Genomic DNA, 14,914 nt, shown 5'->3' with positions numbered 1-14,914 from the left:
TGGGTTTTGGGTTTTATTCTCTCTCTCTCTGTCTCTCTCTCTGTCTCTGTCTTAGAGATAGGGAGGGAGATCGCTTTGGCGAACCGAGCTTGCAGCCAATGAACCCGCCTTCCAGATTGGTGTGAAGACAGAAGTGAGGTGGGGGGCGGGGAGGGGGTGTGAGAGAGCCTGGAAGCGAGAGAGAGAGAGAGAGAGAGAGAGAGAGAGAGAGAGAGAGAGAGAGAGAGAGAGAGAGAGAGGAGAGAGAGAGAGAGAGGAGGTGGTGGAGGAGGACTAGTGTGGGGTGGAAAGGAAGAGTGAGCGAGAGAGCAAGTTGAGGGGAGGGGGTGAAAGAGCCGGCGAATTCTTTTTCTTTTTCTATTATTATTTTGAAGACTCCCGAGTTGCGCCTATGCTCTTGTCAGCTTCGTTCTAGGCGTAGCACGGCCAGGCAGAAGAAAATGGGGCAAAGCGTGCTCCGGGCGGTCTTCTTTTTAGTCCTGGGGCTTTTGGGTCATTCTCACGGAGGATTCCCCAACACCATCAGCATAGGTAAGCGCGAGCCAGCCCGCCGGTCGGGCCGGGCTCTCTTGCACCCGAGACCACTGCCCTGGCGTGGCTACTGCGGCCGCGGGTCCCTGTCCTGCATGGCCTGGGAAGGGACGGGGGACGGGTATCGGGCAGGAATCTCAGGGATCTGAGCCTCAGAGAGCTGGCTGGTCTGGGGAGCATGGGGAACCAGAGAGGTGATCTCCTGGGGCTTGGCGGGGTGGGCTGCCGCGTTTTCCGAGCTGAGCGGAGCAGGGGAGGCACGCCAGAGGCTGGGAGGCTGCAGCCGGGCAAAGAGTCACGGCTTTTCGGCTCGCTGCTCTGGACTTTGCCATGGCGTGCGTGCCGCCGCTGGAAGTTGTCCCAGGGTGATGCCGCCTGTCTGGCTGCGCCAGGGCGCGTAACCCGCTCCGGGGCTCCCTGTCCCGCGTCTCCGGGTCCCGGGAGACCGGCTAGCGCTTGGGGAGGTGGAAGCCCACCCTGGATTCCCCCAGACCCGGGCAGCAACCGAGGTCAGTGGCGGATGGGGTAGGAGGCAGGGGTGAGACTAGAAGCCGAGCCAGCGAGCGGCGAAGTCACGCAGACCACGAATTCATGAATTGCCGCCGTGTCTGTCTGTCTGGAGCCCGGCTCCCGGGCGCTGGGAGGGAGTTCTCCCGGCTTCTCCCTGGATTTACTAGTCAAGAAGTTAGAATTATTGCCATTACAGAACCAAGCCCCTGTACTGTCATGGGGGAGCGGGGGCCTGTGGGGAACAGGATGGGGCAGCAGGGGGAATGAAATTGTTTTTCTTCCCAACCTTTCCCTTTGCGCCACGAAAAGATGAACCAGCTTGTGGAGATGGGAGGTAGCGGAGGAAGAGGGGAGAGGAGGCTACCGCCTGAGAATGAACGAAGTCCCACTCTTGGTTCCATCGTCCGACCCCAGAGCAGCCTCCTTTTTCCCTCTTTCCCCTTTCCCCCTTCTCTCCAGCCTCTCCTCCGACTCTTTAGAGGAAAACTAGGTTTCTCTTGGCCAAAATTTGAGTTCACAAGAGTCTTCAAAGACACACAGGGTGAAAATCAATCATGATCATGCACCCGGGTACCACTGAGAGGTTATTGCCTATCTGTAGCTCCCCAATTTCTAACCGCTCCTGGGGCGGGGGGGGGGGGAACACAAGCCAAATCTTGGTTCCCTTTGCTTGTAGGTGGACTTTTCATGAGAAACACGGTGCAGGAGCACAGCGCTTTCCGCTTTGCTGTGCAGTTATACAACACCAACCAGAACACCACCGAGAAGCCCTTCCATTTGAATTACCACGTAGATCACTTGGATTCTTCCAATAGTTTTTCTGTGACTAATGCTTGTAAGTAGATCTGCTTTTCCTCCTTTTGGGACCTGGGAACCTCATTTGCCTTTTGCTTGTGGGACTTGGGGTCTGCGTAAGTGCTGGGGTGGCGATTGCCTTAGTAGACGTTTTAGGGGCTCTAGTCAATCCAGGTTTCATGTGACATAAATCAACTCCAGAGGATCCTGCTGAGGGAGGGACTTAAGGCAAGTACACAAAACTCTGTTGTGAATAATGTTTCATGCAAAAGTTTCATTTTCCTCCCTGGTAAACTGGCGCTCCCTCCCCCGCAACCCCCTCCCTTTTTTTTTTTTTTTTTTTTTTTTTTCCCTTTGGCTGGAAAAAAAAAGAGAAAAAATAGCATGGCTGTTCAGGGAAATTTCTTCAGATGAGATTAAAGAAAGAAGCCTCTTGATTGAGTCAGTTCAGGAGGTGCATTACTTGACTGTTAAAGCTAGCACCTGGCTGTAGGAATGAGCTGAATTTGACAATCGCTTAATATATAGGAGCCAAATATGAGAAATTCTGCAAACAAGTGACCTTGAGGGACAGATCAGGCTCGGTTCCCTGGCCTCTTTCTGTCCTAGAATATCACCTTTCTTACCGAGAGAGCTCTGATAGGAACTGATAAGACTACAAACTGATTACAAGTGATGAACGCCTGGCAAACTGAGGGGAAGGGAGAAAGTGCTCAGGTGACTCTTTGGAAAGCGACTTCTGTTCTGTCTCCCCTAGTGTTGTTCAACTCCCCCCACCCCCGCCATTGTTAGGGACAACACAGTTCTTAACTTAGAGCAAAAGGTGCAAGGTGGAGGCTTGCAGCAGGAAAACCGAATGCCAAAAGGGAAGAATTTCATCAGCCCCCAAAGCAGTTTCTGAACCAGCTAGTTGTGCCCTGTGATTGTTCCTGTGGAAAGGGGACATTTCATTTTGAGAAGTAAAACCACGGGAACCTAGATGACTAATAGCCTGTTGGACACAGGTTTTTCTTGAATGTTTTATGAGAAAGCCTGGTAATTCTTCATCTGAGCTTATTTCATGAAAAGTTTTCACAACAATGAGGGTGAGGATGGCATAAATATGTTTTGCTTTTATGGCTGGTGTAGTTGGGAATTTTTGATTTTTGATTTTCTTTCAGGGGAGAAATGATGTTTATATTTGGTTGGGTGAAACTTTGTATATGACTTTCTTCAAATTCTTCTGCCTCAAAGGATATGTGATTTCCAAAATCTGTTGAAAGGGTCTCCAAGGGCACAGCTTCCTTGGATTTGAAGACTTAGGTCAAGGGGATGGAGGTGAATTACTTTGCAAGAAATTGTGACAGTTATCAGCTTTAAGAAAATTTTAGCTGAAGGTACAGATCCTTATATGAACATGTTCTGAGGTACTCTGTATTTGACATTCTTTGGCTCTCCGACATTGACAAAAATAGGAGCTTATTAACTCCAGCTAAGTGTGAAAGTTACAAAATGTCTGTCTATACTTTGCATCTGATTTTGGTAATCCCAGCCTGTCTCTTCAGCACACTTACAACACACATCTGACTCTTAATTCTGCAGCCCTGAGATCTTGTCAAGCGGCCGAATTCCAAAGGCAGCTTCCTAAATATCAATTAGAACAGATTTAAAACCAAATACACGAAACTACCCAGATTTATTATTATTAACAATGAATAATGTTTATTTCAACTCACTTTAGTGTCTTTCCACCGATGTTGACTGAGATAAGAGTGCTAATTGACTTCTCAGGAATGATTAATTTCCAAGGTTTTTGGTCTTGCTGTTTATGGTCAAATCAGATTGACACTAGCCAGCCCAGGGCCATCAGAACGCTACTCAAGGAGCAATCAGGAAATGATCCTTGCCATGTGAAAAGCTCAGGTCTGAGAACAGGCACTAAGTCATCTGTATTGGTGTTGAGTTGCCTTAATGCCCTACCTCTCAGGGCAATAAAGGGACAACCGTGAAAGGAAAAGAAATTGATCAACGCCCCCGCCCGCCCGCCACCGCCGTAAGTCCCCAACACTTCATCTTACAAGCTTATAAGGCTGGGTTATGGCTGGGGGCTTGAAAGTGTAGCATAAGGGGTGTGGCTTACTGGGCAACAGGAAAGACAAAAAAGGCGACCTTGCCCTTAGTTATGCCAAATACACACATATGCACACTGACTGACTCACACGGGAGAGATTTCCAGAAACCAGTGATGTGTACCCAGCTGCCTGTTGCACACTCAGACTTTACAGCTCAGAAGACAGAGGAGGAAAGCTGTCATCTTCTCCAGTCCCCGAAACAGTCCTCTCTGAATGTCACAGTCATTGAATGGGGGCCAGATCTCAAAGCTGTCTCCTGGCAGCTGCTGCCTACAATCTTAGTATGAGAAAGATGACTAGTCCAACCACCGTCTGATAGTCTCTGAATGCAGAAAACAATCATTTCACGGGGCCAGGGAAGCCCTGCAGGTGTATCTCATTTCTTTCCCTGGCCTTGAGAGTTCTTTTTCTCAGGGAAGTGAAGATCACATATCACAGATGTCGGCACACAATACTAGTTCAGTGCTGGAGCCTGGCAGGTGACCCCTGGTTCCGTTCTTACAACTGATTGCACTATTGCACAGAGAAAAAAACGCCCTGGATCCTCTGGCCTGCCCCTCCCTGGAGACCTAGGGAGAATTTGAGAAAACCCCAGGTGAGTCCAAACCTGCTTGCCCACCTCTCCTATCTGCTTCAATATGGAATAGAATGGCAAAAATTAAAGAAACTTTCCCCTCTTCCCATTCAAAACTCGTAGTTTCAACTTCCCCTAACCCTAGAATTGATCTCTTTCCATGATCTTTCCTGCACCCTCAATCTTGCGGCAGGCACACACTTCTGAGGACACAGGTATGCAGGTAAACAAATATGCCAAAAATAAACAAACGGTAATGCCTTCTGTATGTGTCCCTGCTCTCTGCTCTCCCTCTGCATCCCCTCCCCCAATGTATTCAGAGTTTCCTTGCAATGAATCCCAGGCATCAGTTATTTAAAGACTCTTCCTCACCAGCAACCAATTCTTTTCTGCACAACCCCCAAGAGGTTTGCTTAAGACAGACTCCGCCTTCAGTCCGCATCTTAAGAGGCCAATAAAAGCATCTCTGGCTTTGAAAGGTGGTTCATTTGGGATCTCAGCTCAGAGGTGAATTGAAGTTTATCGAAGAGACTCAGCTGATTTGGAGCACATGTTCTTATTTCGTAGTGATTAACTGAGTTTGCTGCTTTACTTTTCAATCTGGTTAGGTAGCCCCAGAAAGAAGCATGGTGTGAATATTATGATTTCAGGATACATGCATTCATACACACACACACACACACACACACACACACACACACACACACACAGAGGCACCCATACACCCATAATCAGTATTTATGAAAAGAGGTGTTACACACGTTTTAAGTTGTATACACGTCTGTTCTTTAAAAACCAGATTTGATCATCGTAGGGCTTTGGGGAATGTGGCAACACCAAGGGACTGCTGAGTCCCATTGGTGTGGCTTTGCTCCCCTGCTTCCTCAGGAAATGCCTCCGATTCCCTTGGAGTCCCCTCCTGTGTCTTTCTGCTGTGCACTTGTAGTGCACTCCACACCACATCACCCCAGCCTCTGCAGTGTCAGCTCATTAGCACACAGATCTCATATTCCCTCTCTGCACTGTCATTGCAAAAATTGCTGTTGTACACCTTTACAGCCAACAAATGTGCTTGTGGATTACACGCTGTTTGCAAGAAGCAAGGAAAAGGCAAGTGTAACCTTAAAGGTTATTCACCACGGAATTGTGCTCTTAACGCATTGGCTTAAGTAAAAATCTGTTGATGGAGGCGTAATAGTGAAGGTGGGACTGAGAGTGGGACTTAGGAGTGCAGGCTCTAATGGAGCCCCAGGCAAAATCCCTTTTGCTGGCTAAATGTAACTCATCAGCTGCAAATTTTTATTCCATTCATTGTTTTCAAGCTATTTGAAATATACCTGCTAACTGAGAGCACGCTCCTTTTATAACTGAGCGCATTTCGCTACCAAGTAAATGTACTTAGCTGAGACAGGTTTCCCTCTCTTGCCCACAGAGTCACAACTTAAATTATCTAATTATTCTAACTGCCAGGATCCATTTAACTGTCTAAGTCCATTTGGGAAAGAAATGTCTCCCCTGATCCTGTTCTCTGCTCCCTGGTGGGTTTCGTTTGTTCTTTTTCACGTGATCTTTGGAAGCAGGGTGAAGACCCACAGTATCACGGCTCCTGCCTTCCAACAGATCTTCACACGCTAACCAATGTCAATAGCCCCAGCTCCCACCGCCAGCTCCCCCATCTCTGTGGCTTTGCCGCTCTCCCTCTCTCTCCTGGCCAGTCTTCCATAAGCTCACTGGCTTAGCTCACTTCTCAGCCCCTCTGGACAGCTGGCTTAGACTACTGAAGCACGAAGAGGTCGCCAGAGATTTAAGTCACCTTCTCACAAGGTTTATTATGTTTTTTTTTTTTTTTTTAATCTATTTTTTACGTGGCGAGGAGGGAGGAAGGTGATGCTGTTCATTCGGGCCATAAAAATAGATGGCAATCAGCAGGCTGTAAAGGTGAGCTTCCAGCAAAGTGTATCACCTCCCCTAGAAGGTGGCTTCCTGGTGATCTACTAAGGGGGGGTGGGTGGGTGGGGGGAGCGGCAGGAAGGGTCTGAGGGGAAGGAACAAAGAAAAAACTACTTGGTTCTCCATCTATGCCTACTGCAAAATGAGCCACGGTTTTTCTTCCTCTCAGCAATTTTAACTTTTTTCCTTAAAATGTGACTAGTTTCTCACATCCCCCACTTCTGCCTCGATCCGAGGTTGTTTTCTTAATTCTGCATTTCCCTCCGTACTTGCCAAGACTGAATGAGAATAGCGGGCGCTGGTTGAGGTTTCTATTATATGTTTTTGGCTCCTGGTATATTTTTAAATTTCATTATTATGGGTAGTCAGAGGTGACTGGCTGGTTTCATTTTAACAGGCTGAAAAATAAACGAAGCTTCTGAGGCATCGTTATTAGTCTTCCTTTGTGGCTGACAGATTTGTCATTTTTATACAACTGGCTAAAGGACGAAAAGGCAGCATGGATTTTAAGAGAGGGCCAGAATTTTAGAAGGTAGAATTCATACCCTCAGGGGAGGAGGATAAACATGCTAATTCAGATGATTTAACTTTTAACTTCTTAGACTGAGACAGGAAATATATTTGAAGGACCTTTCAGAAAACTCTTCATCTTCTCGAAGGTCAGGGAAATTATCTGCATACTTTACCTGGCCCATTAAAAAAACAATCAAGTTTTGACTTTGTTCCTTTGGCTTTGATACTTTGGGTCTAATTAGATGACATGTCCACAGGAGGGTGAAATTTAAACCCCGGGTGGGGGGCTCCGGGCATTTTTCAGCAGGAGTGTGGGAGTTGTGCAGACACAGAAGCAAGTCCCTCCCTGCTGGGGAAATGTCTGGGCTCCAGTCAGAGAGTGACAAATAGCCTCAGCCTGTGCGTGGTGAGCCTCGAGCCAGGGCAGCAGTCCCCGGAAGGGGTCGGTACTTGGCAAAAGGTCAACATGGACAGAATTTGTCCTCTTCTCACTTCTACCTCTTCTCTCACCATCATTTTCCCCTCCTGCTCTGCCTGCCCAGCCCAGGCCCTTTTGCTGGTGTCCAACTGGCCTGTGATTCTGGTATCCCACCCACAATAAACTGACCTAGGGACTGTTTCCTGCTCTGGACTTTTCCAGACCTAATGCTCCTTCCCCATCAGAATATCTCTGTCCTTCGTCCATCCTCCTCAGGGCCTTTACTCTCCTTTGTGGGTGATGGCTTTGCATCTAATATAAGAATCTTGCTGAAAGTGGCTGATAAGGGGTTAATATACCTGACTGGGGAGTGTTTGCTTTAAAACCAGGGACTATGGGAACCATAATGCCTCAATTCCAAGGAAAGATACGCAAATGGGGGTGTTTCTGGACATGAGGTGCAGAGTAGCTGTTCACTCTACCCAAACCAGAGATCAGCTGCCCCTGGTCAGGGAACACCTCTATAGGTCAAAGTCAAAAGGTCCCTGCATGTGGTAGGTTTGGTGTAAGTACACCCAAGGCATAGGGGAGGTACAGCGTCACCATGTTGAACTTAAAAAGTCTCTGTGGTAATCTGGGAAGCAACCAAAGGTCATAGGGATTCATTTTATTGAAGAAGTAAATATATACAGCTTTTTGTATGTTAATCATGCCTCAATAAAGTGGTTCTTTAAAAGGTGTAAACTTTTTGTATGTACTACCAAAACACAAACCGAAAAAGAGGCTGCTGTACAGTCTGAAGGCGCCTATGTGGGCATTGGCAGGGGATGCACTGGCATGGAAAGGAAGTCGTAAGAGGGGAGAAAGGTGGTGGCGAACCTGGGCCTCAGACTGAAAGCTTTCTTTCCCTGGGATGGCACATAGAATGCAGTGATTATGAGGCAGTATCTACCTCTGGAGGGACTTGGAAGCCTAGCCGAGCAGCGTCTCCTCCCCACTCCCTCCATCCCTCCCTCTCCTTTTCTCAGCTGTACACTCTGGCTTCCCTCCCAGTGGAAAGAGGCAGAATACAGTTAAGTCCCCTACATATGAACCTTCAAGTGGCGAACTTTCAAAGATGCGAACGTATTCTAAACCTACTACAGTACAGTACTATATAGGTGATCATGTTAGTTGGGTACCTAGGCTCACTTTGTTGGACTTACAAACAAATTGGACTTATGAATGCGCTCTCGGAACGGAACTCGTTGGTATGTAGGGGGCTTACTGTACTCTCTTCTGGATTTCTCTTTGAGCATTGGTCAGAGGAGTAAGTGTTTACAGCCCTCTGTCTGGACTTCCCTTCTCCTCAGTCCCTAACTACCACTGGCTTCTTTAACACTTGTCCTCAACATGACCATCATTTGTCCTTATTTGGAAGGACAAGGCATGGGGTTAAGGATAAGGGCGAGGAAAGGAAACACAGCTGGTCATGACCCCTTAACCCTACGGGGCACAATTCGGCCTAGAATAGCACTTCTTTCATGTGCACACCAGCGGCCTGGGGATCTTGTTAAAATGAAGATTCTGATTCAATAGGACTTCAGCGTCCAAAAATTTGCATTTCTAGAAAGCTCCCAGGTGATGCCAATACTGCTGGTACTCAAACCACTCTTTGCAGGGAGACTGTGATTACCAAAGAAAAAGTCTCTCCCAGACAAGCTCTTACCCACGTGCCTTTCGAAGAAAGCTCTATAAGAGACACATCTGGCTCATTCTGACTCAACGATGTCATATCATACATATCATACTCCTAACCACCCTGTGTTCGTTTCAGCCATGTCTGTAGGTATCTGATGAGAGCATCTACTTAGAGCTGCTTTTCGTAGGGAATTGGAATGGAGACTGGAAGGCAGGCCGAGAGAGGAGGTAGCTCATGAGCCAGGCTGACAGTATCTTGGCTTCTTGCCACACCCCAAAGTGTCCCTCTTAGAAACAACCTTCCCAAGAGAGCTACGGTTGGCACGCATTTCCAACTGCCTTTCCACTTTGCTTCTCTGGGTCAAGGCATGCCAGAAGGGGGCACATAGAATCTGCTCCTCAGCTGTCTGACTTCCCTTCACCAGGGTTAGAAACATGTACAACACAGTCCGAATTCTGTCTGGTTCCCTAAGAACCTGAAAAATTGACTCCATTTTCCAGGCCAGTGCCAGGCACTCATTGAGAGCTAGAGGGAAGGGAGGGGAAGTGGTGTCACTTTCTAACATATTGGAGCTGAGGACTGCTCCAGGGTAGCCATTGAAAGCTTACCCAGTGTCATTTGAGGACTGCCAAATGGCACCCTATTACCCTAGATATTGCCCCCCAAGAGCCTGCCATTAGTCTGAAATTCCACAAATTCATTTGTTGGTGTTACGGCACCCAAGACCTGTGCTAAAATGCAAGCATGCTATCTATCTCTGGAAGGGGATGAGTTAAATCCTTACGAGCCATTACTATTCCGACCAGAATTCTTTGATGAGATTACCACCTGTTACCTTGCAGGATCCTCAGAGGAGGTTTTGCAAGACGGGTAAGTGACCCAGAACAAGGGACCAGCCCAAGAGAGTGGGGTGCCAGATGGATGGTGGGCATTCAGGGGGCAGTGGGAGACCCTTGAGGAAGAGTCCCTCAAACACACTTCACCTGGTTTGCAACATTTGATCTTCTCCATAGATAAAATCTGGTAGTTTATTCGCTAAGATTTTCGTTGCTTTTAACCCTCCAAGTCACAACTTTCCGATGGTACTGGGCTTGCTGCCTCTTCCGTGCGTGGTTCTTTGTTGCAACAGATGATCTCAGTCTCTGGATTCCCCATAATTACTGTGGGACATTTTCAGAAGTATAATCAGTTTGTGATGGGGGGGTTGGTGAAGATTCTTTTTAACCTTTTAAAAAATGTTGCCATCAAAAATAGTCCCCTTTCAGTTATCTGTGATTGACTGATCTACCTTGCCAGTTACTCATTGCAGTCAGGGCCCTCACCCTTGCCGCTACCCAGAAAGGGATCTGGCTGCCAGTAATGGATGAGACAGGAAGAGGTGCAGGACCCAGCCCACAGAGGAATCACTGCGTGGATGTGGGTATGGGTTTCTGTATGGATGAGCACCTTTGTAAATTTAAGGTAGAAAGGCCACTAACATCCACATTCAGCCAGAACCTGTAATAGATTCTCAAATATTCTTATACCTTATTGCTATTTCCAAGGCGATTTGGTGATTTTAAAACAGTTTTTCTTGAATTAGACCACTTGCAGCAGAATCACCAGAGATGCTTGTTAAACATCTGAATTCCTAGGTTACACTCCAGATATACTAAATCAGAAAATATAAGGATAGGCCTTTTTGACAAGCTCTGTGGGTGATTCTAATGCACACACAATTTGGGAATCACTAGTTTAATTAGCACTGGTAGTGCAAACAGAGACATGTGGATTCATACTGAGTATTTGCTGAGTACCCACTAAGCACCGGGCATTGTACCAGGCACTTTCACACACATTACTTCTGTGAGTAAGTGAGGCGCTATCAGCCCATGCAAGCATTAGCGAGTTTGGCTCTCAGATTGGAAATTCAAGACTTGAAAGAACTAAGAGATTAACCTCAGGTCACAGCCTCTGAGGTAAACAAAACAAAAATGTTCTTTGAGATGGCAAATAGAGACAAGGAAAATGATTTTCACTTTGACAATGCTACTTCCCTTCTTTGCTTGTTAGCTAATGACTGGTCCTTAGCCATGCTACAGACTAGATGTCATGTCAAGTGCCAGCCCATTTGTTAAAAATAGATGCACTGCAATCAGTTTATATAGCATTCATTGTGCCATCCTTGCTCTCAACAAATTTAACAGTAGGGCTGAAATAATAACTACCATTCACTGAACCTATGCCGCGTGGAAGACACCGCACTAAGCATGGTACTGTGCCTTATCTCATGGAATAATCACAACATTGCTAGAAGGGAGCTACTCGCATCCCCATTTTATCAAAGAGGAATCAGGGCGGGTTCAAAATATACATAAGCAACTAGCTCAAGGTCACGCAGCTAGCTAATTAGTGGCGTCAGGGTTCTACCTGAGATCTTCCTGTCTCTAGAGTCTGCACTCAATTTCAACTGGGGCTGAAATCACAGATGATGACAGAGGCCAGGTGGATCACATAAATGTGGAAACTGGGCAGGTATGGAGTGGTGGGGCCTGTGGCAATCTGGAGACTCTAGGTCGTTGCCTGAATACATTCAAAAGCAATGTTGTAAACCACTGTGGGACAAACAAAACATCCGCAACAGGACTTGGGGTGGTAGGAGGAGGAAGGTGCAAGTTTCGGACCTCTTCACCACCCCGTCCACCTCCCTCTGGCAGCTAAGTTACTGGCTGAGGGAAGCTCTGTTAACTGAAAACAACAAAGAGGAAAATCTCTGCTTAGTAAGAATCCTCTTTTGACTTTTTCTTCTTCGTGTTCCATCAAGGTACCTCAATATGGCAGAACTTTCCCTCCTTTGTCCTTTTGGCCTTACATGCATACACCGTATATCCAGTGGCCTTTCACGGTTGAGTGCCAGCTCAACTCTAAGCTTCTCCCAGGCAATGCTGAGGCCTGCAGCAAGGTCAGAACGCTGGCACAGAGTCATTAGCAAGTGCTCGGCAGGCCAAAAGAGGTACTTCTGGACGGTGCTATGGGGGAAACAGCTTAGATTCTGGTACGTGCAAATCCCAGGTCTACAACTGGGAGGCCGCTGGGTCAAGTAAGGCTCTGTCAACATTCACCCAGGGTAGGAGCCCCCCATACACCCCAGGACAGAGGCTCACCAACTTTAGACAGGGGTCCAAAATAGAGATGTATAGTTAGTTGCTTGGAGCTGTAAACTGACCTAAGCCAACTGGTCATTCACAATCATTAGGTATATTTCACTGGATACCAACAGCCAGTCATTGTTAGAGTGAGGGCTATAGGTCTTCTCCCCATAACCTCACTACCAGGTGTAAAAGTAAACCTCACACAAAATCCTTTTTTCTCATTAAAATAATGGCAAGCAGGCATAAAAATAATTGGACAGCCTGTCCTGTAGGCTCAGTCAAGTCCAGCCCCCTTTCCTTTCAGGTGCGCCAACACCACCTTGCGTGAAGGTTCACTTGAGGCAGACAAAACAATACCCTAGTAGCAGGATGCAGCTAACCAAGAATCCTCATTAGTGGCTGCCCACAGGACTATTTACAAATTAAGCCTAGGGTACCATTCCAAGGGATAACACTACAGAGCTTGTTAGACCCTTATATCTTCTTCCTGCTAGTTTGGGAACACCTCTACCATATGTCTAGCCAACCCGCATATGTTAAACACCACTGATTTCACCAATGAGAAGTTTAATGGTAATTAACAAAGTCTCTGGTGTCCATTGAAGATAAAGGTATGTGAAGTGCTTGTGGAACCACTTCTTGACTAGAATTATTCAATGCCAGGTAACCACTCCTGCACTTTGTATTTCCCAATAAACGGAACCGAGACCACCCCAAGGGTGTTGATTCAGACCAGACAACCCACACATATACCCCACAAGTTATGTTGAAGTCTTGTAAAATCATTTACAGAGAATATAACATGTGAGATACCGTGTTTCTTACAGCCTTGGGAAGCAGTTAAAACTGCAGGGGGGTATGGGGTAGAGCGGGATGAGCAATGGAGCCAGAATTAGGAGATCTGGGTTCCAGTCTCAACTCCGCCACCCACTGCCTGGATGACCTTGGACAAGCCACTCCGTTCTCCGGTTCTAGTTTTTATCATTTCTAAAATGAGGAGATTCATCTGGATGATCTCTGAGGAGGCTGCCATTTTTTACGTCCCATCATTCACTCTTGTCCAAATCCTACCACCTCCGTTTCTAGTAACAGTCTCACTTCATTGCTTACTGAGGAAAGACCATCCAAAACGAAGCCCCTCAGGTTCTTCTACTACATCTAGAAACTTCTCATCATATTCATCTATTCTCTGCCTTTATAAGACTGTGATGGAACTATTGAATCCTTGAAACCAATGGACAGTATCTGCAGCCAGCTGTGGCTTATCCTTGCTTGCATCCTAGCTCTTCCCCTTACTGGATGTGGAACCTTGGGGCAAGTTACTTAACTTGATTGTGCCTGATTTCCCAGTTATAAAGTGGGGATAATAATAATCCTCACCTCATAGGGTTATTGAGAGGTTTAAATGGGATAATTCGCAAACCCACATAAAATACTTAGAGTAATGCCTGGCACATATTGGATATTATTATTATCAACATAATCATTAGTTTAAAATCCTCTGAGCTTTCTGTCCTAAAAACAGGAACATAGTTTCATTTGAAAAGTAAAATCTCTTGTCACTCCACAGGCCAGATTTCCTTCCTCAGTAGCTGCCCTCTGAGGCTTTTTTACAGTTCTCAGCTCTGCCCCAAACCCAAGATTATTTTCTTCTGCCAAGAAAGGCATCATGGCACACCTTGAGATCAGCAGCCCACCACCGTGACCCCCTACACCTCTCACCCATGCATCCAAATTTGCCCACCCAGTTTGCCTCTTTGTGAGCGACAGCTACTCAGATATTCTGTGATCAAAAACTCTGAGATGCATTTTTCTGCATAACTGAAGGACTGGTTCAAGGGAAGACTTAGAGTCTTCTTTCCCAAATAAACTCTTCGTCTCCAGTTCCATCTGCTGCCAATCACACAATGAATCATCCTTTCTATTCTTTTGTGACAATCCAGTATCCAAACAGTACACAAGTAGTCGCCCTGACTTGTGAAAGGCTCAGGAGGCATCCACATGTCCTCTGACAGTTGATTCAGGAGGAAACACTTGGGCCAAGCACCCAGTGGACTGGCTCTGCAGCAAGGCCCTGGAGCTTCTCTTAGAAATGGAGCTGCCCACGGAGGGACACAAGGAAGAGCAGCAAGGAACTGCTCAGGGCCTCCCCAGAGGAAGCGCCTTCATTTCCTTGGGCATTAGTGAGATTTCTCCATGGGTCCTGGAGTCAAGAGCCCCCAGGGGGCTGAGGGTTGAGGCACTTCGTACTGCCCATTCTCCTCTAGAGCGAGCACGGCCCTGGCACATACACATGGCATACATCTTCCCCTGGGCCTTCCCGTTTCCTGGTGACACTTAGCATTTGACAATCACTTTAGTATCTTGCCATTCAGATGATGACAACTCAATGGAAATCCACTTCTGGCACATCTCTGAGTCTAGTCCACCCTTTGACTAAATATCACAGCCTCTTACAAGAGTTCGATCCACTTTGTGCAAGAGTTACTAAGAGTGTCCTTTGATCTCCTGGTTTCTGCCAGTCCTAACTCTTATTACTGTCCCCAGTTCTTCCCTCTACTGCCTGTAGATCTGTAGAACATAAGGAGAAGTTGAGAACAAGGAGGAAAGTTGAGCTCTCCCCTGGGTAAAGAGAACTGGAGCTGCCCAGCTCTTTATACACTCACTCCTGGCCCTTGGGTTTGGCACCTAATTCTCTGG

The 14,914-nt window shown here is 46.9% G+C and overlaps 1 protein-coding gene across 2 annotated transcripts in view; it reads left to right on the top strand.

Moving 5' to 3' along the window:
• The first annotated feature begins 375 nt into the window (after positions 1-375).
• The window catches only part of GRIA3 (glutamate ionotropic receptor AMPA type subunit 3), a 282,338-nt gene continuing 267,799 nt past the window's right edge, over positions 376-14,914 (top strand). Inside the window, exons 1-2 of one of the 2 annotated variants that reach the window (XM_007448347.1) lie at positions 376-531; positions 1,718-1,876. In XM_007448347.1, the coding sequence (XP_007448409.1) occupies positions 441-531; positions 1,718-1,876 (250 nt within the window). In that variant the 5' untranslated portion in view covers positions 376-440. The remainder of the gene's footprint in view (positions 532-1,717; positions 1,877-14,914) is intronic. The other variant, XM_007448348.1, reaches the window with a different exon arrangement.

The sequence above is a fragment of the Lipotes vexillifer genome, unplaced genomic scaffold (genome assembly GCF_000442215.2).
Source record: "Lipotes vexillifer unplaced genomic scaffold, Lipotes_vexillifer_v1.1 scaffold1524, whole genome shotgun sequence".
Classification (NCBI taxonomy): Eukaryota; Metazoa; Chordata; class Mammalia; order Artiodactyla; family Lipotidae; genus Lipotes; species Lipotes vexillifer.
Note: the sequence above shows the minus strand (reverse complement) of the source record. Positions and strands in the feature narration are given on the sequence as shown.